The 14,288-nt window shown below is 38.3% G+C and overlaps 1 protein-coding gene across 1 annotated transcript in view; it reads right to left on the reverse strand.

The window, feature by feature from the left end:
- TES (testin LIM domain protein) overlaps positions 1 to 8,682 on the reverse strand; it is a 45,381-nt gene extending 36,699 nt beyond the window's left edge. The window contains exon 1 of the mRNA XM_059396529.1: positions 8,465 to 8,682. Within this exon, the coding sequence (XP_059252512.1) occupies positions 8,465 to 8,491 (27 nt within the window). The 5' untranslated portion in view covers positions 8,492 to 8,682. The remainder of the gene's footprint in view (positions 1 to 8,464) is intronic.
- Between the last annotated feature and the right edge of the window lie 5,606 nt (positions 8,683 to 14,288).

The following is a 14,288-nucleotide window of genomic DNA, read 5'->3' on the forward strand; positions in this document are numbered from 1 at the left end:
ATCCTATGTTACAGCACTTACTTCATTCTATCCAGCACTACAGTTAACTTACATATCTGTTCAGTTTGTCTGTCTGCCTTCTTTTACCGACCAAAGCTGACATCATAGCGTTTTGGGGATATACACTTAACAAGTGACATTGATAGCAATGAAGTTTTTGTAATCTTACATTTTAAACTGCCCTTTAATATTCTCTATGAAGAACAGAGGGTAACTTTGTTTTGTTTAACTCCCAATTACTTTTATTGTAGGCTTATACCTCATGAAGGAAGAAATATTCTTTACCTTTACTTTGTGACTCGCTCTATGAAGACTTTCAGAGGTTATACTCAAAGAAACAAAAATCCACTTGACTTATGCAAGATCGTTTTTCAATGAAAACATGCTATTACTTTATCTTCAAACAAAGGAAGGGCAAGTTCACTGTGGCTGCAGACTTATTAATGGACTCAGCACCAAGGCATTTGTGCAGGCTCTCAGCCTCTTTTTTTGCTAGGCTTGCTGCTTAGGTAAGAAGCTATCCAACAGACCACCTGAAACTTCTTTTACAGTTTTGTACAGTGGTCAGAATGTCCAAATAATAAACACAGGCTGAATCATTTGTGATTTGAGAATGATCCAGCATTTCAGAGATTAGATATATTTGTTAGCAGCAAATGTGTTGTCATGTGGCAGCTGAGATGTCAGCAGTCCTCAGTGCCTGGCTTCTCAAATACAGCTTCCCTTCATGCCTTACTCAAACCCAAGAAGCCCTGCATTTTTAGTAGACTACCCAAGGACCAGACAAACTGGGAATCTTAAACTATGATCTTCTGCTTTTTAGAATATAACCAAAATAAAAGCAGCAATACCTGGAATCAACTAATTTTTATAGCTATGTACTTCTCAGTGTGGCAGAAACAAAGTACTTCCACAGCATGTTCTCAAAATATACCCCATGAATTTCTTGTGGTTCTTTTTTCATTCACCTTCTGTTCTTTCCTAATATTTTTGTCATAGGCAGTGGGTAGTGATTATAGTAGTTGATTGAGAAGGAAAGAAGAGAGAAGCAATTAAGAAGTCATTTTAGGGGCACAGCACGAGTTTACATTAGAACATTATAGTCATGCATACTCTTATATCTCTAATTCCTTATTATTTATGCAGGGAGTTAAGTAAATTGGATACTTGGGGGAAAAAAACAGGTAAAACAATCTAAATATGACTGAAGCCCTTTTATAGGAAAGTCAAAGACTGGGGCTGGATAATTGAAAAGCATACAAATTTTAATACATGGACATTTACCCAAAGAGCAGGTGTGAACTTACCAGTTACCAAGTTATTTTTCCTTAAAAATCCTGAAAATCTATGAAGTTTTGATACCTGTTTTCAATTTGGTTAGTCTGTTTTCCTCTCCTCGAAAAAGTTGGTTTCATAATTCATAGTTTATATAATATTCCCTGAAACTCACCACCTTGTAAAGAGCAAAATAATTTCCTATAGGTACTATATATTAGTGATCTAATGATCATATTTTAAAAAATCATAGTTTCATGTCAAACAAAGACTAGTAATGACTGTAAACAGAAAACATAATCCAGAGATGCCTGGCTGGCTCAATTGGTGAAGCAGCGGCCTTCAGTTTAGGTCATAATCCCAGAGTCCTGGGATGGAGTTCCACATCAGTCTCCTTGCTCAGCTGGGAGCCTGCTTCTCTCTCTGCCTGCTGCTCCCCCTGCTTCTGCTCTATTTCTCTCTCTCTGACAAATAAATAAATAAAATCTTAAAAAAAACCCAAAAACCCCAAACCACAATCCAGTAATGACTCTTGTAGTACATTTCTAACTAGGAAGAAGACTTAGTTTGTGTAACTTTACAGGTATAATGTAACTAATTACAGCCTTATCAATTTGTGAGCTTTTTCATATCCTAATATGTAAAAGCTGCTTTCTCATTCTTTTTACATTTGCCAATAAGATAAATAAGAATTCATAATTACAAAGTTTTCCAAACCAGGAACCAATACTATGAATTACTACCAAACAATGCCCCTTCTCTGTGTTAGAATTCTAGTGTATTGCTGACCAGTAAGTAGTATTATATTATATTATATTATATTATATTATATTATATTATATTATATTAATGGGTATAATCCCAGTTGTGCTTTTGATAATTTATTTTGATATTTACTTTTTTGGTCTATCAAGAGTGTAAATTCTATGACACAAGGTACCTTACCTTTTCTGCTCATACTACACTTGCAAAGTCTAGAACAGTGCTTGGCACATGAAGTACTCATAATTTTTAAATAAATTATCTTAATTTGGGAAAGAACTTTTAAAGACAATAAAAAATCCATTATTTTTTCATTTTCTTGTAATTAAATACCGAGGAAAGTGATATATCACACCTAGGATTAGCTGACCTAATGAAGCGGTTTATTATGCATTTGAAACTTCATACTACAAATTTAAAATAAAATAATTAAACTTAATGTCTTCAAATACTTTACAAATCTTATAAAGGTGAGTTAAGTAAAAACAAGTTGCAAAGAGTTAAAATTTATTAAAAATTATTTAATTTATAGGTTTCCTCATGAAACTCACAGAACTGCATAACATTATACACTATACTATTTTATTAAAATTACACATATTTCTATATTCTTGCCTTATGTGATTTCTAAGCACTGTGGAACATTATTACACTTGGTAATTTATCAAAGTCAAAAAGAGTCACAGGGTCTGAAGAAATCTTAGAAATCACTTGATTCCCCTGTTGATTTTTATAGATATGGAAACTGAGAACCAAAGTGGCCAACATCACAGACACTAGAGTAGATGAGGATCCACTCACTCAGCTCAAAATATCACTGACATCATACTGATAAATGGAAGTGAGAAAGCTGATATACTACAGATCTCTCCATTCATGACAGGTCTTTACATATACTGACATTTTCTGTTTTTGGAGCACACTGGATAATATGGTTTGTAAAAAAAACCTTATATTCAAATTAGCGTAGGGCCAAACTGTATTCCTACTTATAGTTCTCAGAACAAAGAACATTGGAAGTAGTCCTCTTTTGTCAATTTATCATGTTCTTCCTACTAAGTAGGCCTTTCAGAGTAACCCTTGTTGCTCTCTGATGGCCCTTAAGGTTAATTCCATGTTCACAGCGCTGGTATAATTCCAGAACTCAGGGAGAGCCTCGTGAAATAGTTGATCATTTTGGTGTTTGCCATTGCTTTTTAATAGATGTTCTTGTATTAAGAATGGGAAATTTAAAACAATAATGATAACAACAACAACAACAAAACAGTTCTCCTTCCAGAACTGATTAATTTTTTTTTTTTTAACTCCCCTATTCTTTGCTATCTGGTCTGCTGGTCCACTGGCACACTGAGCACTTTGCTGCTGGGGGAAAGAAAGGTTTAGCCTATCAAGCGATGTATGGATAAAGCTTTCTATCAGCTCGGCTTCAGCAGGTAGACGGACTCTTCTACAGCTCAACCCATAAGTGCCTCGATACAGTTCCAGTTGTCACTGATAACCCCAAGCACAGAGCGAAATGCTGGGTCGTTATTGTTCAAGGACCATATTTAGTAGCCAGGAGGCAGCATTACCGTTGCTCCCAACAAAAGCTGGAACGTTGGAAGAATCCTAAAGGCTATGGTCCAGAATATTATTGGAGCTTATTTTATTTTATTTAGACTTTGTGACTGTCCAAAGAACGTCTGTGGCAACTTACACTAAAGGGTAAATATACAACATGGATAAAATATAAATAAGATACAGAAAACCAGTAGGGTGGTAATTTTATTGGAATAGAAACCACTTCTTCCAAATAATTCCTTAAAACAAAAAATATGAAATGCGCTCTTTTGCTTATTTCTTTTTTTATATTAGGGTAATTCATTTAACATATATTTAGCAAACAAGGGAAAGATATAAGAGGACTCAGGGGCTAGAGGACAGGATGGAGAAGAATGGTTCTGAAGACTATGGCTCAAGTTAGGTTAATCTGAAACTGCCAGAACCTATCTAAGCCTGCTTCTTTTGTCTTAAAATGAGGCTAAGATCTACTTCATAGGATTGCTTTGGACAGCAAACAAAACTATGCAAGTATAAATAGAAAAGGAATTCACTGTTCAAGAAGCTTGAAATCTAGGTAAGAAGAAATCATAATCTAGAGGGAGAAAGGAATGAATGTCCGAAGAGTTACAGATTACACACTTTGCGAATTCAGAAGAAAGAGATATAGCTTCTAGCTAGGAATGAGAAGAAAGATTTCCTGGAGGACAGGGCGTGGTGGGGAGGAGGGGAGTGTCTTGAAGGATGAGTAATATTTAGTATTGTAGATGAGAAAGCAAAGTCAAGGAGTGAGGTGATGGTATGTGGTAATAGCCAGCAGAGAGATAAAACCCCAATTCTACTTCATAGGAGAGCATAAAGGAACAAAATCAATAGAAAACCTACTACAGTTCTATTCAAACCAATATTCAGGGCAAGTTAGAGAAAGTGACTTTTCATATCCAATTAATGTAATGAATCACCCCATGGGTTAGCAGAGATAAAAGCCCAGCTGAGGACCACTTCACTTTCTTCTGTACTTGTTCTGAGAGACAGAGTAACTGCCTCTTAGGCAGAGACCTGGCAGTACCTTGCCCTCCCATTACCCCCAGCTTTGCCAATGATTCTCACAGCAAGAACGGCTTCAAGCCGAGAATCCAACTGTAGATTTGAACATCCAGGTCACCATTTACTTGCCTTTTCTGCTTCAATCAAGGGCCACCTAAGAGAAAAGTCTCGTTGTAATTCCTAATGGAAATGATCTTTGTGGTTCAGTACTCTTGCCAACTGCAGTCACGTGGTTTCACTATGTTTCTCTGGCTAATGACAGAAGCTTTTAAAACAAGTTTGGATGCTGAGAAAGGGGATTTTTTGTGACCTGTAATTGTAAAAGTGCATCTCATCTTTTTAAAATAAAATTAAAGAAACAAGGAAGAGAGTCCTGGGAAAAATATGTAAGGCGTTAGGAAGGATCAAAAGACAAAGGTTAGAAAGGAGGCACGAAATGAATAAGAAGTAAACTTAAAAGCTCTGCAGCAATTCCAGGCAGCCTAAGGGAAATTATGGGACTTCTCCTTCTCTCTGGTATGTTTTTAAAGGGAAAAAAGTGATTCTCATGGGAGAGTAACACAGAAAGGAAAGAGGAAAACAGCTGGCTGTGGGCCATGATTTACCATTCACCACAAAATGAGACTCTGTTTCTGCTTTTGAAAGGCCATTGTTTTTTCCAAGCAGACATGGCCTCTATTATACAAAGTCAATTACAATGAAGAGACATAAAACATAAGGAAGAGATCTAGACAAATAACTCCGAAGACAGGGCACAGACATAAAAGTCACATTCCACTCTAAAATATTAAAACAAAAACTCTGTATAACCAAACTAGCTTCACATCCTAGCAACAGCTCACTTGCTTCAAACAAAACAAAATATAGCAAAATTTAATTATAAAAATCTCTTGTTTTTATGATGGTGGGTTTTAACTGGTAATTTTCTCCAAATCTGTGCAAATGATGTAGACACCCAAGTTCTCCTTTTATAAACCAAGAATCCTATAATAGTATCATCTACTTAAGTTGTTATGGAATAAGGACAACCTTTAATTCTTTTTACACAAAATATTAATGGGAAAAAAAAGTAACATTTTTCATTTTCCTGGGGAAAATTCATCATGACATCAAGAGTATAAGGGTTTTAGAAGAAAAAAAAATGCCACATATCTTAAAACTGATGTCAAAACAGTTTTATATAAATGGTTGTGTCTCTGTTCCAACTTCCAACCTGGCTTTTTTAAAGGTACATTCAAACTATTACTTTCTTGTATACCCAAGCCAAAAAGAAGGGAGACTTGAAAATTAGCCTACCAAAATGATAATAGATCAGAGATAAAAATCTTATAATGCTTCCTTCTTCCAATATGTTGGAAAACATTTTCCAAAAGGAATGCAAGTTTCTTTTTCAGATCACGGCTAAAACTGTAAAATCTATTCCTGGAATCTCCAAACATTTTGTACAGGGAAACTTTCTGTCAAACCCATAGAACATCAAGCCTGTCGAGGATTCTACAAAGGCACAGAAAGGATTATGGTTAGCAGTCAAATTGGACATTTTCTTGGGATCCTTTAGTAGTTTCCAAATTATTGGTTGAGGACTCTGCCCTGAGAATCAGCAATGATGACAAGGTGGTGAAACAAGCATTTGTTACTGTCATGGGATTGTAAGAGCTTTAAATTTATAGAATCCTTTTTCTCTGGGGTAAAAGGAGGACAGAAGGAGGATTAGAGAAAAGGGTAAGATTCTTGGATGAAAAAATAACCTTTTAAACTAAAAGGGAGGTGAAAGAGAAAAATTATATCATATATCAAGGGCATTTTAAAAATCATAATCCACCTTTTAAAACTAAGGAAATTGTTTATATATAATGTCTCAATTTTTCCCTTGTAAGGACATTAATTCTTAACTTTGGACTTTCTCCTTCAGAATTACCTTTTTTGTCTCAAATAATTTCAAAATCACTTTTAAATGTTGACCCCTTGCCCTTAAGTGCATTTCCTTTTTCAGAGCAGTTTTATGTTCACAGCAAAATTAAGCACAAGGTATGGAGTTCCCATATAACTCCCTGCCCTCCTATCTTCCACATTATCCTACCACAGCATCAATATCCCACGCCAAAGTGGTACCTTTGTTACAACTGATGAGACCACACTGACACATCATTATCCCCCAAAGTCCAGAGTTTATTTTAGGGCTCATTCTTGGTATTGTCCATTCTATGCATTTTTACAAATATATACTGACATGTAGCTGCCATTGAAGGTAGCATACAGAATATTTTTACTGCCCTAAAAAATCATCTGTGCTTCACCTATTCATCCTTTCCTCCCCCAAAGGGTGCTGACTCTTAAAAAGTAGTTTTTGCATTAATATTTATAAGCACAGTCAAGACCTCCCAAATTTTAGACAGGTATTAAATGGCTCTTACCCACTTGAAAAAATTAGCAGTTTTCAGCAACAGAAGGATAACTAGGCAGCAAACAAAATGCTTTCCTAGTGACAAGCAAGATTAACAAATGTTGTGTCATTTAAAAGGTCAAGAATAAGAAATCAAAAGGGAATAGAAAAGAATACATTACTCTTATAATTTACATATGTTTTCCTGTCCTTAGATTCCCTTTTGAATGTCAGTTCTACTCATAAGTGATAAGCTACTCTTCTACTGCAAGTTTTTATATTTCAGCAGCTTCCTAACCTAATATTTTACATTTGCCTACATTTTCAAAAATCCATTTGTGGGCATGAAACAGAATTAATGCTCAAGTCAAGAACTCTGTCTTTAGCAGATGAAATAATAGCAACATTGGCAACCATAGTGGACAAGAGAAGAAAATTAGGTTCTATTTTTTTTTTTTTCTCCTTTCTCTCTCTCTGTAAAACTCCCTTCTCTATTTGATAAGGGACAGCTAGCTTAAATTTACCGCAAAGTAAACAGGAGCAATTCCCCGCAATGAGACCTTTCACAAAGAATGTTATACTGGAATGTGACATCAGCATTCCTTCTGAGTCACAGTCTGGTGCCCACCCCTTTCTCCCAGGAGAGTTGAGGCTCCCGTAGTCAGGGAGCAGCTCAGGTAGGGCTGTGGGTCCTGAAGCTCCAAAGGGAGGCAGAGGGAGCACGGGGGCTGGGGGCACAGCCAGGCGGGAAACGTCCCCGGCGTTAAACCACTGGTGACTATTGACCCTTTGGGGCCAGCTGCCGAAGAGGAAGAACGTTTTCTCTGAGAGATAAAGCACTAAGAGGAAGACAGTGCGTGGGACGTCAATAATGAATGGGGGGGGGGGGGAAGGGGGGGGGGGGGGAGAAAAAAATCATTTTCACGTTATCACCAGCCGCGAATGCGAAGGAAGTGCACTAAATCAGCGCTCAGTTTCGAGAGGCAGAGCAGCCAGGGTGGGAGGGGAGGAGGTCGCAGCTGTCAAAGTCACCTCACTGCTCCTAAACCACAAAGGCTTAATAAAGTTGAACTTCCTGAGACAGGAAGAAGTGTCACGATCTCGCCCGAACTCGCCCTGCCCTCATCCTTTTCTTCTGGGGAGGCACAGGCGCCGCTGAAACACACTGAGGAAAGTTTCAGACACCTCCAACCGTTGGACGTGGGGAGACGGGGAGCAATGCCCCGCGCCCGTTCTCGCTCTCGCGCCCGACTCTCCGTCGCTCCCGGATCTCAGGAGTTAGGCGGGCTGCCAGGCATCCCGGCTACCGGGAGAGGCGGGTACCTGGCCCGGGGCTACCGGAGACCCGGGGCGGGCTCGCGCCGGCTGTCCCCGTGCGCCCCACCCGCCGCCCGCAAACAGGGGGCGGCGTCCCGCGCAGGTGAGGCGGCTGCTGCCCGCCGCCCGCTTCCCTCCTACCTTTTTCACTTTGGCCTCCAGGTCCATGTTTGTGTGCCAAAGGAGTTCCTCCTCCCGTCCAGGATCTCACGGCCAGGATCGCCTGGCCTCCGGCTTCGCTGCGGTACTGGTGGAGGGCCTGCGGGGACTCCAGCGCCGCTGCCGGAGCCACTAGCCGGCGCCGTCAAACTTCCGCCGCCCAGTCCGCCGCAGCCAGCCTGCGGCGGGGCCCGGGAACAAAGAGGCCCAGGCAGCCAATGGCAGCGGGGCAGCGCCGGCCAGCCGCCAATCACCGAGCGCCGCACGCACCTTCGCGGCCCGAGCGGGTCGCCGGCAAGGTGAGGGGCGGAGTCGCATTCCGGTAGCCATGACCTGGTCTCTTTCGATGCACCGAGCGTCTGCAGATCCTCTTCGGAAGAAATTGAGTTCCACCCAGCCTCCACCTGAAGATGAGGAAGACCCCTTTCCATTCTGGCAGCTCGTACCTGTGTTTGCCTGGGACTTTAGATATGAGTCCTTGGGGAGTACTTATCTCACTGCTTTGCTTCTTGGTTTATTTTCAGAGCAAAGAGAAAGACTTGAGATTGTGGAGACTGTTTGGGATATCTATGATGGTCATTGCACCCCAGTTTCACCACTGAGTTGTAGAGGTGGCCATTTCCCAAATGCTTTTCTCCATAATCCCAAGCACTGGCAAAGAACCTCATTCACAGACTTAATGTCCATAAACAAGATTATACATGTTTTCTGAGCATTCAGTTGTTCAAAAAGGGCGATGATGTGAATCGCTTCGGATAGGTTGTGTCATTCCTTTGGAAGAAGGGGCGTGTCCTTTGTCCCTTCTACATGAAATGGTGTGAGGCTCCTGCTCATGTTCTCTTGCCTTGATGAAATTTCATAGTCATAACAAGCAGTACTAGTGCACCAGAGCTAGGATCCATTTATGGCCTCATTCATTACAGCCATTACAGCGAATACCGTCAGATTGGTGGGTCTGGAAGGGATCCTACGGATTACTGAGTCTAGCTTTCTCATATTTCTGGGAACTGAGAACCACGGAGGTGTAGGGATCTGTCCAGTTTCTTACTTGGGGGCAGAGCTAAAGCTCATGAGGCAGTGCCTCCAGCATGTTTGGGAACATAGACACAGTGTATTGACTAAGAGAAGAGAGAGAAGAGCCCATTTCTTTTTCAGTTTGTGATAATGACAAATAATTACAATGCACAGACCAGGGGTGACCTAATCTAGCATCTATTTTTAAAAAGAAATCCCCCCACAAATGTAGATATCTGGGTACAGATGTCTCTTCCTTTACCTCTGAAAATTCAGTAACTGAAAGCAGCCAAAACTCGTATTAGTCAACACTTTCAGTGTTTTGCTCACTTGGCTGTTTGCTAGCACCGTTCAACAGAGCATTGATTTATAATGTGCATGTTTTCCTCATCCTATTAATAAACTAAGAATGGAATGATCAAAATGGATTGTGAAATTTTCATTCTAACTCAGTTGAAGTAAAACTTTCCTTTCTCATTTTCCCAAACCATCTTGAAATATTTGGGCCCCTACAATGTTTACCGGGTATAAGCTCCCTGAACAGGAGGCTTAGCTATGACTAGGGAATTTGGTCTCTTTCAGGGAGCTTAAGAGATGGATAATGCCAATAAAACAGTCTAAATAAGGCATCAGAAAAATGTCATGACATAAATTTTGGGCTTATTTGGTGGGATTTTGGAGATGACACTAAGAAAACAATTGGAGACTTTTTTTTCTTAAACCATGAAATTCTGCCTTCTCCCTCTCTTTCTTCCCAGCTCTCCCAGCCTCATTTTGTGTTGGTATCATTAGCAAGGATGGAAGTTGATTTCTATCTGGAATCTACTGTGCCAATATTATAGAAAATAAAATGGAGGTGAATAAATGTTAAGTTAGGAGGATTAAATTGTGAGTCTTCATTTAGTAATTCAGGGGTTAAGCTAAAGAGATATTAAAGAGAACTTGTACTCTTGACTAAGCATAATTGACAGAAAAATAAATAGAAGACAGCATACATGTTTCTGGTTTGATCACCTATGTAGATGGTTCAGGAAAAGATAGAATATATGATGAAGGGCACAATTTTGTTTCATCGTGCTTTCTCTGGGGGATGGTGGAGAAAATGTTCAGTTCTGAATATATTGGGTTTGAGGTTGGGATATGAGAAAAAGTATCTAAATAAAAATCTTAGAGATGAGAGCTGGACTGAAATGGTGATTTAGGACTCAACAGCCTACATAGTTAAATCATTAAAAGTCATGGACAGAGTAAGATCAGCATGGGAGATGGCAAAATAAGAGAGTATTACAATTGAGCAAAGCTGAACAAGAGAAGCACAGAAAGGACATGAGAGCCAATTAGAATATAAGAAAAAAAATTCAAGTAGAGTTCTAGCAACCAAGAGAGGAAATTCAAGAAGGAATTAGTCAACAAGGTCAATTGTAGAAGAGGGCTGAATTCCCATTGGATTTTTAAAAAAGAAAATCATTAGCAAACTTGTGAAATGTTAGCTATATCTCACTTGAAACAGGTTGAGGGCCAAAGTAGGACAGTTGCAAAGGATATGGAGAGTTAGAAAGGGTAATCAATGTTATTAAGGAGGTGGAGAATATTGGAATTGATTGGTTTGAAAGGAGGGAAGATAAGGAGTCTAGAATGATTCTTAGGCATCTGTTAGGGAGAATGGTTTGATAGATCTAACTCAATAAGGTAAGAAACAGAAGAGAAGGAATATTGAGAAAGATCATTGGTATTTTGTATATGGGTTTTTTGTTTGTTTGTTTGTTTGTTTTTTAGAGCAATTGGATTGAGTCTGGTGATCCAAAGAAAGATGTGGGTTAGAGATTCAGATGGCTGATTATAAATACAAGGCATACACATATATGTATACACATATACATATACACATATAAAGAAGCACACATAGTAAACATACCATAATCACTAGGAAAAGGAAAGTTTTCTACACAAGTGAGGTAAGATTTCAAGACAGAGATGATTATACCTCTCTCCTCAATTGTTAATGTGGTTCCAGAAGTCCTCTTTAGAAATGTTTATTAACACATGTTAGAGGAACTCCTGTGCTACTGGTAGAGCTATTATTGCTCCTTAGCGGCCTGTATAGGATTACATATTGTCCTGTAGGGATGTACCAACATATCTCAGAGCAAACCATTACCTATAAAAAATTTTTTTAAGTTGACCAAACAGTAGACACTGGCTAAGTTAGTAATGGATGATTCATATGATAGATTTATTAGAGGTTCTAAATTATAGTAGCTTAAGAATTTTTGTAATAGTGAACAATTACATTATGGGAACAAAATAAAATATAGAATTATATACAGACTATGCTCACAACTATGTAGAAATACCTTGCACAGAAAAGGAACATGAGAAAAATACACTAAAATATCAGTAGTGGTTTGTCTTTGATTGGTGGGTCCCTGGGGATTTTTTCCTTCCTTTAAAAAATATTGCACGATGAGCATGACATATTTCTTAATGGAAAAACCTTCTTTAAAATGTTATTCAGAGCATTTTAGGAAGACGGGACAGTGACAGCGTAATTTTCAATCTCTCTGTAAATCCCTATGAAAAAAACAAATTAACTAGTTAGCAAAACCAAAAGCCCATGGGCAACCTTTGCAATGAAACTAGGTGATAAGGTATCTGCATAAACCCCAAAATACAAGCAGTGAAGACAAATCACTAAGAGCCTCAAGACATGTATGTATAAACAATTTTGTGGGAGGAGGGAGGGAAGGAATAGGGTGGTGTCTGATGGAAAAAAGAACTCAAGATGTTCTCCACTTATGCATCTTATTTTTTCCAGTTCATTTTAAAATGTGGCGGGCATTTTATAACAGCAATTGACACAGTAAGAATGATTAAAGGGGGTGAAGCAATCTCGTGATACTTCAAAACTGGCCTTCAAGGATTCCCTTGTAGAAGGACCCACAATAAGAAACTGCCCTGAGGAAAATAAAAATTGAGTAAGATGGGGCAGAACAGATATTGAAAAGTGAAAGGCTACAGAAGCACTCTTTAACATGCTAACCAGGAACCACATGCAGTTATTTAATGTTAATTAATTTAATTAACATAAATGAAAATTTAAAATTCAGCTTCTCAGTCACACTAGCCATATTTCAAGTGCTCAACAGCTACAAAGGGAAACAGAATCAGGGACCCAAAGGCACTGCAGTATTTTTTAATATGTCATAAAAACAAGGAAAGATGGAACTGTAAACAATTATTTCAAAACAAGCTAAAAGACATTAAAAAGTTAACATGTCAGGAAAAAAAAACACACAAAGCAGAATTAGAAAAACTCAGAAGAGAGGTGATAGAATTCAGAAATGAAATTAGAAATGAAAAAAAATTACAAAAATGAAGACTAAGTGAAAAAGAATACAAGGGCAAAACTGATGATGCCTCAGAAAAATAGGTAAAAAGGAAGGTTTTTTTCTAAAAAATCAAAAAGAAATGAAGGGAAAAAGAAAATATTCTAGAAACAGTAACAAATATTGAAAATAAGATAAAATGATGGACATATGAAAGGGAGTATCCTTGATGAAGAAAATCAAATCAGAGGAACAAATACCAAAAACTGTAATTCAAGAAAACTTTCCTGAGTTCTTTTCAACCCAGAAACTTTCCCACTATGATCTGTCCAAATTCCTGGTCCACAAAATTTCTAAGCCTACTAAAATGACTGTTCTATGCAACTAACTTCAGTGGTTTGTTATTAAACAATAAATGCTACAACACATTTTGAGTTTTACCAAAACAAAAACAAACAAAAATCTAAAATGTGGCATTGGCTTTGGGCAGGAGTGAGAAGAAACTCAAAGGCATTTGAGGATGCTAGCTGAAAATCTAAGGGACTTTTAGGAGACAGCTGAAATTGAAGGACTTTGAGGAGGCTATCAACAAGGGTTCAAAGAAAAATATGCACATGTTACTGGAAGTGAGAGAAGAAGCAGCAACTGCTAAGTAGTAGCAGATAGTTTGCCAAGACTATTGTCTAAAGTGAGGCAGAAATACTAAATCCCTAGAACTTGATGACTGCAGAATATAAAAATGCCACCTGGCTTCTTTTTACTGCTTATGGTAAAATGTGAGAAGAGATGAACTGAAGAATTCTGGCACTGTTACATTAGAAAGAACTGGTACTTTCTGGTTTGAAAAGTAAAACTGTTTCTTATACTCAGCATTCCCATAAAGCAAATGACTTTTAAATTAACAATTAAGATGTGGTATATATACACAATGGAATACTATGCAACCATCAAAAAATGAAATCTTGTCAATGCAACAACGTGGATAGAACTAGAAGGTATTATGCTAAGCAAAGTAAGTCAATCAGAGAAAGACAGATATCATATGATCTCAATGATATGAGGAATTTGAGAAATAAGACAGAGGATCATAGGGGAAGGGAGAGAAAAATGAAACAAGATGAAACCAGAGAGGGAGACAAACTGTAAGAGACTCTTAATCTCAGGAAACAGACTGAGAGTTGCTGGAGGGGAATTGGGGTGGGGGGATGGGATGGCTGGGGGATGGACATTGGGGAGGGTATGTGCTATGGTGAATGCTGTGAATAGTGTTAAAACTGATGAATCACAGACCTCTATCCCTGAAACAAATACTATAGTATATGTTAATAAAAAAAATTTAAAGTGGACTTCTAGGAAAAGACCAAATCTAGAGTGGTATATAGGAGCCTTTTTTAAGACTTCAGAAAGATCTAGAGGAGTGACTCATGTATAAGCTTTTACAGACAGAAGGCTCCTAATGTCTCAAG

The sequence above is a fragment of the Mustela nigripes genome, chromosome 4 (assembly GCF_022355385.1).
Source record: "Mustela nigripes isolate SB6536 chromosome 4, MUSNIG.SB6536, whole genome shotgun sequence".
In the NCBI taxonomy this organism is placed as follows: Eukaryota; Metazoa; Chordata; class Mammalia; order Carnivora; family Mustelidae; genus Mustela; species Mustela nigripes.